General features: G+C 45.6%; 4 protein-coding genes across 4 annotated transcripts; 2 read left to right on the top strand and 2 right to left on the bottom strand.

Annotated features, from left to right (window-relative positions):
• Positions 1–5420: 5420 nt before the first annotated feature.
• Positions 5421–7956, bottom strand: N7509_014127 (Zn(II)2Cys6 transcription factor; the record flags this gene model as incomplete). Its single annotated transcript, XM_056638764.1, has 6 exons — positions 5421–5979; positions 6032–6258; positions 6321–7042; positions 7116–7645; positions 7706–7734; positions 7789–7956. The coding sequence occupies 6 exons, from the start codon at positions 7954–7956 to the stop codon at positions 5421–5423; spliced, it is 2235 nt and encodes a 744-aa protein (XP_056480753.1).
• Positions 7957–8139: 183 nt separating this feature from the next.
• N7509_014128 (FAD-dependent oxidoreductase) lies at positions 8140–9467 on the top strand (the record flags this gene model as incomplete). The annotated part of the gene is made up of 3 exons (XM_056638765.1): positions 8140–8335; positions 8418–8668; positions 8733–9467. The coding sequence occupies 3 exons, from the start codon at positions 8140–8142 to the stop codon at positions 9465–9467; spliced, it is 1182 nt and encodes a 393-aa protein (XP_056480754.1).
• Positions 9468–11728: 2261 nt separating this feature from the next.
• On the bottom strand, positions 11729–13318 carry N7509_014129 (uncharacterized protein; the record flags this gene model as incomplete). The annotated part of the gene is made up of 1 exon (XM_056638766.1): positions 11729–13318. The coding sequence occupies one exon, from the start codon at positions 13316–13318 to the stop codon at positions 11729–11731; it is 1590 nt and encodes a 529-aa protein (XP_056480755.1).
• Positions 13319–13942: 624 nt separating this feature from the next.
• On the top strand, positions 13943–15504 carry N7509_014130 (NAD(P)/FAD-dependent oxidoreductase; the record flags this gene model as incomplete). The annotated part of the gene is made up of 4 exons (XM_056638767.1): positions 13943–14183; positions 14246–14535; positions 14595–15165; positions 15236–15504. The coding sequence occupies 4 exons, from the start codon at positions 13943–13945 to the stop codon at positions 15502–15504; spliced, it is 1371 nt and encodes a 456-aa protein (XP_056480756.1).
• Positions 15505–15537: the final 33 nt, after the last annotated feature.

Here is a 15537-nt window from a genome sequence, read left to right on the forward strand (position 1 = left end):
ACCAATTTTTCCTCACAACGGACTCGGTTGTGCCTATTTTTGAAACGAACTAGGTCGTTACCATTGTTGATGTCTTATGCGGATGGCATCCACTTAGGCATCCACGCCTACACCTGTATCTAGTTCCATCCCTGCTTCCTTCTTCTTCTTCTTCTTCTTCTTCTTCTTCTTCTTCCTCTTCTTCTCTTTAAGCTATTACTTTTGTTCGAACCGCTACTACTTCATTGCATCGTATGCTACGCTGTACGTTGATCTGTGAGTATCTGAGAATACTCACAGGTATAACTAATAAAACTAGGTTATTAGCTAGAAAATAGAGCTGCTAAAGAACAGATATCTTATATATTAAATAGATTTAAGGCCTCTTTATAGTCTTTTTATGTTTATAGTCGTACTGTCACGGGATTCGTGCCAAAGAGGGTGAGTCTCATTGAAGAGGCAATTACCTCGCTTTGCTATCAGAATCCTTTGACGATCAGGCTTCATTTCAACTACGCTACACTAGGTATTCGTGCCCGATTCCACGTGATTTCAGGGATGAATGACCGGAGGCGAATGCCTCTTTGTTCTTGAAGTTTCTTCAAGAATCTGTCTCTGTCTATTCTTAGTATTGATTGATCTATCTATTATTATCGTTGATTACCATTCGAAATTTTGCCTAGTCACAGGTCTCTAGCCTGTCCCTTAGTAAAGCTATTACATCGCTATGGTGGAGGTAACGAAAGATTGTAGCTCTAATTAAATTATATATCCGGATTGAATAGTATACATAGTTACACTCAGTTTCTTATAGTTCAAATTCGTAGCTCAAAATATCAGTGAAGTTCGTGATGTATTTTAGGGAGCTTCGGCGTGTCTTGAATATCCTTGTCTGACTGTAGCTCGCTTGGATGATAATAACCCAACTCAGTCAGCTGAAGTGGCTTCGTCGCGGCTTTAGATGTCTGCGCGATGCTATATTGATCTTTGGGTTTTGGGTGAGAATTTGCGCTTTGCTTTCGACGAAAGATGATTAACCAAGCAAAGAGCCCTATCAATACCAGGCTGCCAATAGCACATCCAACGCCAATGCCAGCCTTTTTATCCGGCGAAACTCCCGAGCTGGACCCGGAGCTCTCCGATGAAAGAGGTACCCAGAAATCGCTCCAGCTGTCTTCCCACGAATTGTTTGAAGCCTTGATTGAGGTGTCACTGGCCTCAATGCTCTGCTGAACACTAGATCCGATCGCTGGCGCAGGTGCTTGAGCCAAAAACCAGTAACCGCCCCCAGTGCCGTCTTGCCAGTTTGTGCTAATGAAGGCTGCTTGAAGTAAAGCTCTGTCGAGGACGAAGGAGTCAGAGGGATAATATGGGAAGTAAGTGGTGTTGTGTTCCACTAGTGGCCCTTGAAGTGTGAGCTTCAAGAGGAACTTTGATGGTGATACTCTGGGTGTCTATGCATTTTTACTTAGTTGGCTTTGGCTATTCGTTACATACCCGTATTCTTTATTAAAAGCTTTGTTATAGAGGCCTCGATGCGGGGCTGGTCTCGGGCCGAGCGCGGATCGCCTTCGCAGGCCGATAACCTTAGCGTTCTTGAGCCGCGATTCAGTGCTCTCTTCGCCGACAATAGATGTGGAACAACCTTCAGGGCACGATAGTGAAGATGGTCCAGGGAACAAGAGCAAAAACCATCCAATCTATCCCTCATCTGCATTTCAGCACCTCGTCAAATCTTCCCCTACAAGAACCTACAAAGACGACTTTTGCATGTCAGTTCCGGCCCTTCAGGTGATGGGCTGAAGGGGCATCCCGCTAAAGGCAAGCCACCTAGGGCAAGCACGTGGGCGCTAGGTGGCCAGCGACATACAATATCTGTTGTATGTTTTTGCTTTTGGTAATTTCGTTAGGTTTAGTGCCCTTGCCGCCCTACCACTCCAGTCCCTTCAGCCCTTTACCTGAAGGCCCTGAAGCCCCTGAACGGATGACGTGGCCCCTCGGATAAACTTGCCGTCCTTCGTGCCTTCTTTTGGGGGCCAAGACCGAAGCTGACTAGAGCTGTAGGGTGGGCTAAAATGATAGCGAATCACTGAAAATGAGTTCTATAGATCGGCAGGGTAATACCGATGACTATACTCGGTGTGATGGAATCATACAGCGCTAAGCAGTGATGATTTAAAACCTGAGGCTATATAACAAACCCTCCCGTCCGGTTGTAGTTCGCCCTTAACGTGTTTGTCGTTTTTATCTTAAGGTCCGGTTTCGATGCGGTCGGTTATGATAAATTCTCGAAACCTCTAATATAGTATATTTTTCTTGCGGTTAGTACTATCGTAGGCTCTTGAGACCTATTGTGTATGTTATCCTTGCTTTATCCGGAATTCTGGGGGTTCTAAGCGTACTATCGATGCTGTTAAACTATTGTATGTTTGCTTATATTTATACTAACGCTTAGAATATAATAGTAATCAACTTACTAAGTCTATAGCGCTACAGAGTAGTTCTAAACTCGCCTCGCTAGCTTAACCTGCTCTGTCTGTGCAGTTTACACCGGCTGTGCCTACTGCTTTACTTCGACCAAAGATCGGTAAAGTGTCGATGGTATATAGCGGCCTTGAGGCCGAGGCCTTTGAGAAGGTGCTAGAATTATACGAAGAAAATAGTCGCCGGTATAACTATCCTATGTTTATCCTTCGAACGCCTATCCTAGATAGTGTCTGGAATAAACCTCTTAATCTCCTATCAACGATAATTAAAGAACTGAGTAAACCAGAAGATTAGCGATTAGAATAGCTTTTGTAAGACTAAATTATAACTCCCTAATTATATATAGAACTAATAGATAATTTAGTTAGTTTAACGCTGATACAGTGCTTATAAATCTAAATATACTACTTAAAACCTTCCTACTTTCTTTATATCTCTCAGACGTTTATATTCTACTCTCTAAAGATTAGAATGGGATAAATAACGGTAATTTTTCTATCTGTGTAAATCTATAGTCTGTTAACTTACTGAATTCTGTGTTAGTATAACTAACTCTGAAACCTTATATTAATCTGCCCTAGAGGGACTAATCCGCTTTATCTTATATCCTAGAGTACGAGGATTTTTTAAGAGCTGTCGTATATTGCCTATCGCGATGGTTTAATCCTTATAAAAGATCGGATAATAGAGAATTACTAATAACTGAAAATTTAGCTCCGGATATAATAGTGTACCCTAGAGACCTTCTTGTTTATATAGCCGGAGTTCCTAGTAAGATTCGGGGGGAGAAATATAATAGTATATATTGCTATCTCAGAGCAAGAATAGCCAGAGTAGAGTATATCTCTAGAGGCTACTAACTATAAAAACAACACTACTATATTTTAGGAGATTTATAGCTATCGGTCTATTAAAGAGCCTTTAGAATAAGAGGTTTTTAGAGTTAACTATTAAAGATAATAATAAGGACGATAACTTATGCTTTTTGCCCTCTGACCCTCTGCTATATAGCCCTGAGTATTGAGTAGATATTTTAAATACTATTGATACCTGATATTCTATATTTATCCGTAATTATAGAAAACCGAATATAAGCTATACTCTAGCTGGCGTTTGAATCACTATTCAAGGACGATCTCCCCGCTCAGGTTATCTCTACTAACCGTCGTATCTGTAGACTTTAAATAATTAAGAATCCGTAACTTCCCTACAGATCAAGGCTTACTTAAAAAGCCTATAGTAGGCCAAACCGACAGAGTTCAAAAAAGGACGAGATCCGATATTGATTCTTGTTCTTACAATACCTTACGAGGCTCTTTAAAGCCTTTTAATATACTACTTCTGAAGTTGGTGGTTTTTGCTGGTTACATAGCCCACTTACTGGCGTACCAGTCAAGGAGGCTTTCGGAAAATTAGGATTATCGAGTTCATACATAATTATCTGATTCATATTTTGCCCCAAATTTGTTTATAATTCATCGATAACCCGCCAGTTCTCTTTATCGTAGACAAGTCAGATAAAGCAGCCAGTTGCTCAGCGCATTAGAGTCAGCGCATTGGAGTCGGCACCAGGCCATAACAACAGACTTTCGCCAATAACACATCCAGATTGAGATTAGAGGCGCTTATATACAGTACCCTCTTGCTAGCTAGACGACATAATTAGGTGCGGCCAACGCCAAGAACTTTGCTCCACGTTGCGCAGCGACGTTGTGAGCCAACAGATACTTATCCAAGAACAGGAGCTTAGAGCGAAGAGCGAGCCAGGTCGATTACCGACACAACGGGGTATTGGTCAGGTGGCAAAACATGAGGCTGTAGCCGAGATATTATCTGCGTCTAAGGTAAAGAAGGGGCATGTTCTTAGGCTGACTATCTGGTAACCTCCGTAGCGCTAAGGCAGAATACCTTCAGAGTTCCCGTGACCGCGGTCTTAGCGTCTGCCTTAGGCGGAGAGAGTATGTCGGTGGCAGAAGCCTAGTTGACTAGGTACCCTTTGATTTCATACACCGCCTTCCTGAAAATCTAAGAACCGTCGGCAAGAGGAAAAGCGTTTTCCTGATACCGTTAACTCTCTTTCTTAATAAACGCCTTACTTAACCAGACCTTATTTGTGGCCCCTTTTAGAGGTAATGAAGAGAGCTATACCCTATAATTACCTAGGTTCAAGGCCGTAAGGTCGTTGCTATATTAAAGCCCTGTTCACTTCTACGAGGCGAAATTATATATAATGCTATAAAGGACAATAACGCTAATATTCTCTAACTAGGTAGCTTAAAGAGAATTGCCCGACTGTTCCTATCCCCTATCTTTATAGATATAGGCTTTCGAGTTGCAAAACTGTATCACTCTTCCTCATTCTTCTCGCAATTCGAACCCCTGCTTATGATTTTACCTAGTTTATCGAATTTAATAGCCTTTCTTTCCTTTTTTTATAATATCTAGCGTCTACGCTGGGTTATTTTACGGGTTCTTGGATATTAAGTTCTATCCTTCTATACTAAGAATCCTAGTAAATCTTATAATTTTCTCGGCGAACCTTATATTATTATTAAATATATTAGTTAATCAAGCAGTAATTTGCTTTCTATAACCTAGGAGAAAGGGTACTTTACTGGCTCGCGTTTCGATTACAGTAGGCCGAATTGCAGTAGCTAGCTTGGATTTCCTGCATTTGGTAGAAGACGGTTCACGCCTCCCGGGTTTTTATTAAAAGATACTGCAATGCCACTAAGTTGGTAAAATTGGAAATCAACTCCCGTAGAATTCTTTATCCCCTGCCCTTTTACTCTGCCAGCTCCCCGGTTTATGAGTGCCCTCTGGTCCGGTTCCAGGACCAATTCTTTGTGTTGGATCATCAGATTGTAAATGGTACAGTTGGAATGGTATACGTGTTCCGAAAACTGCGTTTGTCAGAAGGTGCGTAAAGTTTTCACTGTGTGGTGGGTGAAACATCATTCGAACCCCACGTTGGTACTGCCATAATAGTCATCCCATAAGAACCAATCAAAGGTACGGTCCGACATCGGCTTCTGAGGGTATGGTAGACTACTTTCCTGGCTGCGGTCCGGATGATGGGATTTTGGACCTTGAAGCTCAGTTTCAAGTATTCGGGACGTAGCATTCATGTCAACCGGCAACCAATTCAAATAGGTACTGAAGTCATGATCACCCAAATCAATGTTGATCAGGTCATCCCATGGCTGTGTGGCCTTCTCGCCAAGCGCTGAGCTTTTCTGCTGCTGGGATAAGGGGGCTGTATTGCCGGCTGGCTTTGTCGAGTTGCCATGGCGGGTATGAGATTGAGCCAGCTGGAGGAACACAGCCGCAGTATGCTGGAGCTTGTAGCATAAACCAGCAAGAAGCCGCATTTGGGACCTCATCTCGGCAAAGTAGTTTACCGTCGTAGCCAATAAGCGCAAATCCTCGTCATGTTTCGGATAGTGGCTATGCTGGTGCACTAAGTTCTCGAAAATAACGAAGAAAGGGGCGAAAGGATAATAGAGAAGTTGCCTGTGTCAATTTTGCGGTTAGCAGGGTCTAAAACAATGAAAGTTTCTCATACCAGACAACTCCGTTATATACTGAGCCCCAGTTCGATACCAAAGAGGGAAGTAAGGAAATTGCTTCGCGAGCAAAGGATAGGCGAAGATCTGAGGTCCGATCGCTCTTCAGTAATAGAGTTAGAATGTGCAAATATTGAAACTTGACACTATTGATTCCCAGTTTCATTTCATGAATTTGATCTGCATCTGCTGATATGCGCTCGTTCTCCATGGCTTGCGTCAATGTCTGAATTTATGAATTAGATATTTCAGTGTCCGGACAAATGGCCAATACAGTGTGACTCTTACCATATTTGCGATTGAGAACCAACCTTCCAACTTTGATCGTGTCTCATCCTTGGATTTCTCCGAGTTGCTCACGCCCAGAACATCCAAAACATCGCTCATCAACTTAGCCAGCTCAACAGTATTTTTGAACAGCAGGGCACCAAAACCGGAGTTTTGGGATTTCTGCTGTTGACTACAGGGGGCCTCCGTGTCATGAGGACTGAATTTCCGCATAAACTCTTCGTCGGGCAGCGGAACATAACGATACAGGGAGAATGGCAGGAAGGCAGGCCGACCAAATGCCAGCGCGCAAGATTTGTCCAGCGTGAAAAGCATCCAAAATAAACACAGCTTGTGCTGCGATTCATCAGATCTACCCTTGCTGGTCTTGATATGCAAGCCCAAAGCTTCGGCCTGGCGACAGGCATGGCTTAACAGCATCCATGATATGTTGGGCGAAGCAAAGTCTTCGCCGTGAACAGCGAGCAAGGCCAGAGTCTGTACATTAGCCAAGGATGGTTCGAGGAAAATCTGGCTATCATTCAGTGCCAGTTGGGAATTTTGTCGGAGTTTGTCTTCATGCTCATCCTGCTGCGTAGATATGGCAGCAAGTAGTATATAGTTGAAGGAAACAATCCACGCCTTTTCCCGGACCTTTTCAGGTTCGAAAACAATCTGTCTGAGGACTTCGTCCGACGGGAAACGAAAAAATGGCTCACCAAGCTCGCAATGCTCCAGAAACTCTATTTCATTGAGTCTGAGGTTAGTAGAACGATCTAACGACAGTGAGGGGGGAAGAGAGGGGAATGAGCTCACTGCCAAGGAGGGCATATCCTGCAGATCTCGATGGTACATGAAAGCCTGTTGAAGCTTTCGTCGGATTTCCAATTCTTGCTGATGTCAGACTCGATGACATGTTGTGAATCTCTGATATGGCACACTGTCGAGAATCTTCGACACCTTGTCGGGCTAGGCGCTCGATGCCCGCGGGCGCCTCTTGAAGAAAAGAGAACGAATGCGATGGGCCGATATATAGCTCTGAATCGGATCTGTCTGCTTCATTCGCAATCGTCTGGTTGGATGTAATAGGTATTTTGGATAAGTCTCTTCGTGGGGCTGCCACGGACAAGACACGCAAGGCTTCTTCAACCGAGCTGGTTAGAGACTGGATTATGCGCTCTAGGCGTTCGAGGCGACTCTCAATGCTAGTTTTTGTATCTTTACTAGAGGCCTCCGCCACATGAAGTCTTTTCCCGTTCGCGTTAAATGACGACACTTCTCGCGAATATACGCAGCTACTTGGCCACGGCTTGCAACCACTGCATTTCGGAATCTCTCGCGAACATCTTTTAATAAATTAGCCAAGTCTGAAACCCCACCTGGGGTCATGCAAGGGTGCGACATACTTGAGTTTCTTCACTCGACAAAAGTCGCACTGGCGCTGTCAGTTTTCGCAGATTCCCGATCGCTGCCCGCGCTCCGTACTTACAGCGAACCGAGCAAAGCCGCGCCCGGAGGCTGTCTTTGAAGATCCGGCGGCTTCCATAACTCTTTCGAAGGTCACAGGGTTCTTTACCAATATTATGGAGCTCTGAGTGAAGATGGCGAAGTGTATGAAGTAAAGGTTGTGCGGCGGTGAGTGGTCGTCTCCGGACATCGCTCCGGATCAGGTCCGGCCTCGACCAATGAGAAGGGGTAAAGCCGGAGCTGGAATTATACAAATTTACGTTGCCACATATAGAACGTCGCGTTTATATAAAGCCGATTGATTCGAAGTGTACATTTTCTCTATTATCTTTTATTCCCATTCATTGCTCATCTTATTCAGATAAATCCCACCATGCATCCGCCACCCTCTATCGCAATAATCGGTGCCGGACCGAGTGGTCTTCTCTTCGCCCGCCTCCTTGAGGTGAATGGACTCAAGGACTACATTGTTTACGAGCGTGATGAATCGTCCATCCCGGGCCCGTGGCAGCAAGGCGGCTCCCTGGATCTTCATGGCCCGTCAGGTCAACAGGCACTCAAGGAAGCGGGTTTATTCGAGGAATTCAATGCGGTCTACGCACGCTGGGATGCCTCGCGGATGCACATACTTTAGGTCCTCTGGAGAGACAGTAGGGCGCTTTGGTGAGGGCCGTGATGCGCCAGAGATCGATCGCCTGCAGCTACGTCAACTTCTACTCAGCTCTATACCCGCGCACAAGATCCAGTGGGGTTACGGTGTGCGCTCTCTTGAAGGGAGGAAGACCAACGGTCTCGACGATGTGGGTAATGGCTGCGTTATTCATTTTTCTAATGGCAGCTCGGTCACTGGGTTCAAGCTTATTGTTGGAGCTGACGGGGGTTGGAGCAAAGTCCGTCCCTTGGTAAGTCAAACAGCCCACAGAATCAATAGGAATTCTGATCCTAACTGATGATCGCAATATGCAGATCTCAACAGCCCAGCCAGTGTATTCCGGAAAAATGTACATAGAAGGCAAGATCTCGCACAGCAACGCGAGCTACAAAGCAGCCCACGAGTTGGCCGGCCCGGGAATGATGATGGCGATGGGTCCAAACAAGAGCTTGGCATTGCAGCAAGGGGCTGATGGCACGTATAGAATGTACTTTGGTGTCGTCGTTCCTGAAGACTTTTACCAACACCGCAATAGCAGTGCTACGGAAAAGTCCGAAGCTGTACGACAGTTGATGCTATCTTCGGAGAAATTCTACGCAAATTGGGCACCGCAACTCAAAGCTATCGCTGCAAATGCAGAAGGTCCCTTCCGTGCCTGGAGTTTGCACTACCTGAGACCAGAAGAAGTCGGTTGGAAACGCGACGCAGCTCCAGGTGTGACGCTGCTCGGAGATGCAGCGCATCTTTCAACACCTTTTGTGGGCGAAGGAGTGAATTGCGCCATGTACGATGCTGTGCTACTGTCTAAACATCTCCGTGAGCTCTTTGGCAAGCATCCTGATATTGCAAGTGTCCAGGAAGCAAGCTTGGAAGAGGCCCTGTCTTCGTATGAAGAGGAAATGTTTGAGCGCGGTCGGGACTTGATCCGGCGCAGCGCGGAGAGTGAAGCAGTGCTTTTCGGTGATAATGCAGTGGAGAACGTTCTCGGGTTCGTGGATGGAGAACATAACGAACTGCTTTATGATGTAAAGGCCTCTGGTGGCAAATAAACTCTTCAAGTAGCCGTTCATTAGTATCGATTCAATCCGTTTGGTACCTGTCAGATTTTTTGTTCTTCCTGGTCAACCCAAGAACCCCAGGCTCTCTGCAGTGCAGCTATTGCGAGAAGTGAAGAGAAGCTGGGACGGATTGCGAGACCCAAGTTTGCTCTGTTTGCATTGAACCTTCAGTCTGCCAAGCTCCTCAGTTCTACGGCAGACTTCAAGTACCTTTCATAAAGGTATCACGTAAAACTCGGTATTGTTACATTGTAGTTACAGAACGAGTTTTTTACGCGCTGATCTTATTAAGCGTCTCAGATCATGTGACTAGGGTTTGAAAGAGTATCTTATACGCTTCCGTCATAGAAGGCGATAACGATCGCTACTGTAACAAGACCAGCTTGAGGGTGCTGTGGTTGCTATTACTGCGGATATAAAACGGTTGCGTTGTGTGCTGAGCGGGAACTAACCCCGACCGATGGCGGACCCACCCGCGGGGGCACCCAAACCCCCTCCCACAAACGCACAAGAAGCCGGCCTCAATTTGTCGGTCGAAGATTTCCAGCCCCGGGTTCCAACCGAACCGCTACCGTTAGCCTATATACCCCACAAGAGAACCTGTATTAGGGACGCCTTCTTGCCCTCGGAAAATTCAGGCCGTGTTACGACTAGAGAAGTATAGAAGCTCATCGACAGCCTGAAGACTATCATTACCTACCAAACTATACTTATCGAATCTACTAAAGCTGAGATCAAAGAGGTTAAATATGACTAAAATATCCATTATAATCAAAACAAGAAGCTTCATAAGGAAGTCAATGCTCTGCGAACTCAAATCGAAGCTTACCCACTGGCGCCTCTAATAAGATTATAGGCCACAGTAGCAGCTGAAGGCAACGCTACCTATCTATAGCTGAATCCCTATCGTCCCGATAGGTAGCAATACCCTCTATAAGTAGGAGCAGGAATAAGGGTTATCTACTAAAGGTAATTATCTACGAAAGATTAATAGCAACTTACTAGTAATCTATATAAGGAGGCTGTATAGGAGCTTGCCCTGGAACTGGGCGTATCTATTAACCCAACTGCATACAGGCTACAACTGGCTATTCACCTACGCTAAGACCTTTAGCTTCTGTGACAATGATTAGTGCAGGTACGGCGTATAAGAAACTGTCACCTATATTCTGGTAGACTGTCTAGAGTTGAGGGATATCAAAGGGAGCTATGAAGTGGAGTAGGAGACGCGTTTCAAAGTATCTTGATTCTGCTGGGAGGCTTAACTGAAGGTAAGAAAGGTAAACCAGACACTGTCTCGCGGGCTAGGATGGTTAATGCCGTACTGGACTTTTCTGAGGCGTCACAACAGTTTCAGTCGCGCGCTACAAGGGCAGCCTAACATAGGGAACGGTAATTAGGCTATGATAGGCTTTGATGAGGCTCTTAGTTCGTTTTCAGGAAGTGGTACACTCAACTTGTACTCACAAAGAGATATATATAGTAGTTGTATCTTGCATATCGCTTTTTGCGAGGGGTCAGGGTAAATGAAATCATCCATCCATCCATACTGTAACAAGACAACTAAGTAAGAAATCAACAGTCAAGATGGCCCGGTAAATGAAAGCAAAAATCGTTCATTTTATCCCTCATCTATATTCTGGTACCTCATTAAGTTCTTTCCCGCCAGAATGTCTAAAGGTCATTTTTGCATATCAGTTCAGACACTTCAGGTGAAGGGCTGAAGTGGCGCCCCACTAGAGCGGCGAGCCGCCTAGAGACAAACTCGTGGGCGCTAGGTGGCCAGCGACGTACAATATCCGTTGTATGTTTTTGTTTTTATTCTTTGGGGTTTTGGTTGCTACTTTGCTTTCCAATCTGTTCAGGCCTTTCACCTGAACTCCTGAAACACTTGAGGTCGTTACCCGGCTAAACTCGCTGTTGTTTTGTCGTCGCAACACCACCCCAACCCCACTTTAGAAATGCGTAGTAAGGAGAAGAGGCAATGGAAAGAACTAATACCCTGAAACAAAATTCGCATCCAGCTTGCCATGGCGGGATACCAAAAATACAACTTGGGAACATAGAAATCTTTATTCAACAGTGGCAGATGCAACTGGGTATTATCTTTGTGAGAGCAATGTTGCATGGGCTTTTGAGCATTGAGTTACTCAATCTCTCTCACTTCGTCGGAAACCGTGACTGAAATATTCTGAATTCAATTATATAATATAGCCTTACTATATTGTCAAAGTTTCTCAATTCTGACCGACTCACTGCCTATGAAGGGCTTCCAATTGAGCAGCGCGAAATATCTCTCCCATGGCACCATCTGTTCGAAGGTAACTGCCCTTCCCTTTAGTGAACCAAAAGCCAGTTGCAACAACCAGCATCGCCCCAAAGACTACAATAGCCCAGTTCATTGTGACAGTGGTAGGGGATGGGGAACCAGGAAACAGGAAAAACACAGTAGTAACGCAACAGTATATGAGTCCAACCCAATTAATAATGGGGCGCAAGCGACCAAGACAAAATGGCCCAGGAGGGATATCGGACATTCCAAAAATCACGACCGCGAATATAGGCAGCGCGTAGGATATAGTCAAAGCGACTGTGGAGACGCTGACCACTGCTTCCACAGCCGCATCTGTGAAGAAGTACAACACGCCCACCAAAGAAATGATAGCACCTTGAGCCCACAGAGCCCGAGCTGGAACTTTCCAATAGGCATCAACATGCATTAGGTAGTTACTGAATGGGATGCCGCCATCGCGTGCAAAACCCCAGGTAAGTCGAGACGCAGTTGTGGTAATACTAATCCCTTGACCCAGCATGTTGCATACAAAGATGCTGAAAAGTGCGATGGTTCCTTGTGGTCCGACAGTCTGCCTCACGAGCTCCACGAAAGGAAGTCCCGAGGTGGGATCTAGCACGTCCTCCAAGCTCTGGATAGAGAAAAGACAAACAATCATGAATATACCTCCTGAAACTGCACCCGAGACGATAGAAAGCCAAAGAACACGCGGGCCATTCTTCTGCGGCGACGGGAGTTCTTCGATCATGTGAATCACAGCATCGAAAGCTGTCAGGCCATAAGCGGACTGCACGAGGCCTATAAACCAGGTGACACCATCTCTCCATTCGGTGTCATTGATCCATTTCCCGAAGACAAATGAAGGTGGTTGGAATGACAGGTTGCTTTTGACGCCGACTGCAATAAGTAGGGCCAGAGAGAAAAGGATAAACTCGCCTCCGAACCAAAGACCGACAAGATTGTTGAACCAACGTAAGATCCAATCTTTACGACAAGCTATAACATTCGAGAATGTCATTACCAGAGTGATGGAAAAGTAAATGACGAACTTCAACCATCCAATGTTTGTCCCAGTCCAATTTTCATCAGACATCATCTTCAGTCCGAGTATAATCTCGGTCATAAATGCATTTTGCGACGCCGCAAGGGTCCACCACCCAAACACATTGATCCAGGCGCAGGAATACGACACAAAACGGCCAAGTGAGGATTTCCAAAGACGAGACACCCAGTAGGCTTGCCCTAACGCGGTTGGCATCATGCTGCACAACTCACCCAAAGAAAGAGCCACGCAAAGGTTGCAGAATGTCACAAGAAGGAGCCCGTAGAGTATAGTGATTGGCCCTCCATTTGTTAACCCATTAGAGAGATCAACTGCGAAGGTTGCCCAGGTTCCGAGGACGCTGAATGAAAGTGCGAGCATGCTTAATGGGCTGAACTTGCGTGAAAGGGGCTGGACATCGCTAATTGTCCCCAGATCATCGATGTCGTGACTGGAAATAGCGCTTGATCCGGTCTTTTCCATCATTGACGACTTGTCTTGGTCCATTTTAGGTGGCTTGTATTGTTATGAACAGAGTTAAACGTGTGGGAGCATAGAAGAGTAAGAGAGAGTTGTCAGAACTCCTTGTTGAAAGTATAAGGTATTTGTAGGTCGTCTCTTTCCACATCCCTGTTAGATAACATCCACAGGTTCTGGTCAATCTAGCTTCCCGATTTCATCTAGCGAGTGCGAGGCGAACATTGCGAAAACCTTAGAACTTGAGAGTGAAAATCGTGGGATTGGGGCAACCCCGCAAAAGCTTTTCCCAATTACGTTATCTGGACTCCAGACTTGCCTAATTTGTCAAGAATTTCGGCCAAAACGGTTGAATCCAAAAGAAACTCTGCTAGCCCGATGCTGCACCCGCCCGTTCCCAAGGATAGGCATTGCGCTAAGCCAAATTGGGCAAGTTAATTGACCATAGATACCTGGAATAAATCAAACTTCCTGTGAGTTAGCGAGTCACAGCTATTTATACGTGAATCACATGAATATTCAATTATTTATAACCACACCCGTTGACTATAAATTTCATCCACCTTGATTTCCAGCAGCTTTACTTCCCAACAATCTTCTTCTATCTTATCCTGTTACGTGTCTTTCCTTGATTCTTTAGAACCACACTAAAAAATGGGTGCTATGCCGGCTAAACATGCCCTGCCATCTTGGTGGAGGACCCAGCTGCACCAGCTTGACGACTATGTGTCGTCCAAATCTGTGCCGACGGAATCGGATATAGTGATTATTGGATCCGGAATATCGGGCGCATCGGTTGCGTATCATATTCTCCAGCAGCATAAAGGACACAATCCACCAAGAGTCACTATCCTCGAGGCGCGTCAAGCATGCTCCGGAGCAACGGGTCGAAACGGTAAGCCAACAACTAATGTCCAAACGCACCTTTTATTCACCGAATTTGACGCAATTAGCTAGGTGGTCACCTAAAGCCAGATCCATACAGCTTCATCGGTGAACTTGCGGCGGAGTACGGCCCGGAAGCAGCCGAAGAGGTTGCAGAATTCGAACGATCTCACGTTGACACAATCAGCAACCTTGTGAAGTCCGAGATGATCGACTGCGACCTTGTTGTGACAAAGGCAATTGATGTTCAATTGAACCCCAGGGAGTGCAAAAAGGCTAAGGCTAGCTTTGATCATTTACCAGGTATCGGCATCAAATCGGCCAAACGAGTCAACTTCACTGACCAAAAGGAGGCGGAAGTGGTAAGCTCTCCGTATCTCAAAAGTCATCAAATTAGTATACACTAATCAATTTTCTCCAGCGGTCTCGCGTCAAAGGAGCTCTCGGCTGTTTCAGCTATGAGGCAGGCCACGTATGGCCCTACAAATTGGTTCTACACATTCTTGGTCGCTGTGTCGAACAAGGAGGAAAACTTTACACGCACACTCCAGCACAATATATCTCGCCAGAGAAAGATGCGTCAGACCGGTGGACGATTAATACACCACGGGGTACTATAAAAACGAAACATGTGGTTTTTGCCTGCAATGCTTACACGTCGGCTATTCTTCCTATGTACTCGAACAAGATTGTTCCAGTACGTGGTGTCTGTTGCAGAATAGTTCCGACCTTCCCAGTGAAACGGCTCACAGAAACGTACACATTGCGATGGTCATGGAGTGAATTTGACTACCTCATTCCTCGTGAAGATGGAAGTGTGATTGTCGGTGGAGCTTGGAGTAAGTACTACCGCGACACGGGCACTTGGTACAATAATGCCAAGGACAATGAGATGATCGAGCCCGCCAAGGAATACTTTGATGGTTATATGCAACGGAACTTCCACGGTTGGGAGGAGAGTGGTGCATATGTTGATCAGATCTGGACTGGAAGTAAGTAAACCTCAACACCTCTACTCCGCTCGAAAAAAGAAAAAAACTTGCTGATGCGGTCGTTTGTTAGTCATGGGCTACTCGGCGGATTCCTTGCCTCATATTGGACAGGTCCCCGGAAAGCAAGGCCAATTTATCATTGCTGGGTTCACAGGTCACGGAATGCCGCAGGCATGGCTTTCCGGTAAGGGTATAGCAGCCATGGTCTCGGAAGGAATCCCATTTGCTGAATCTGGAATCCCGAGGATCTTCGAGACTACCCAGGGTCGCCTGCAGAAAAGCAGGAATGACATACTAGGGACGAAAGGAGAGGTTGCTAAATCAAGTGCCCGCTTGTAACAATATATGATTGAATTGATGCTTTTCGCTTTC

The sequence above is a fragment of the Penicillium cosmopolitanum genome (genome assembly GCF_028827165.1).
Source record: "Penicillium cosmopolitanum strain IBT 29677 chromosome Unknown utg000013l:1.0-859999.0:1.0-860633.0, whole genome shotgun sequence".
Classification (NCBI taxonomy): domain Eukaryota; kingdom Fungi; phylum Ascomycota; class Eurotiomycetes; order Eurotiales; family Aspergillaceae; genus Penicillium; species Penicillium cosmopolitanum.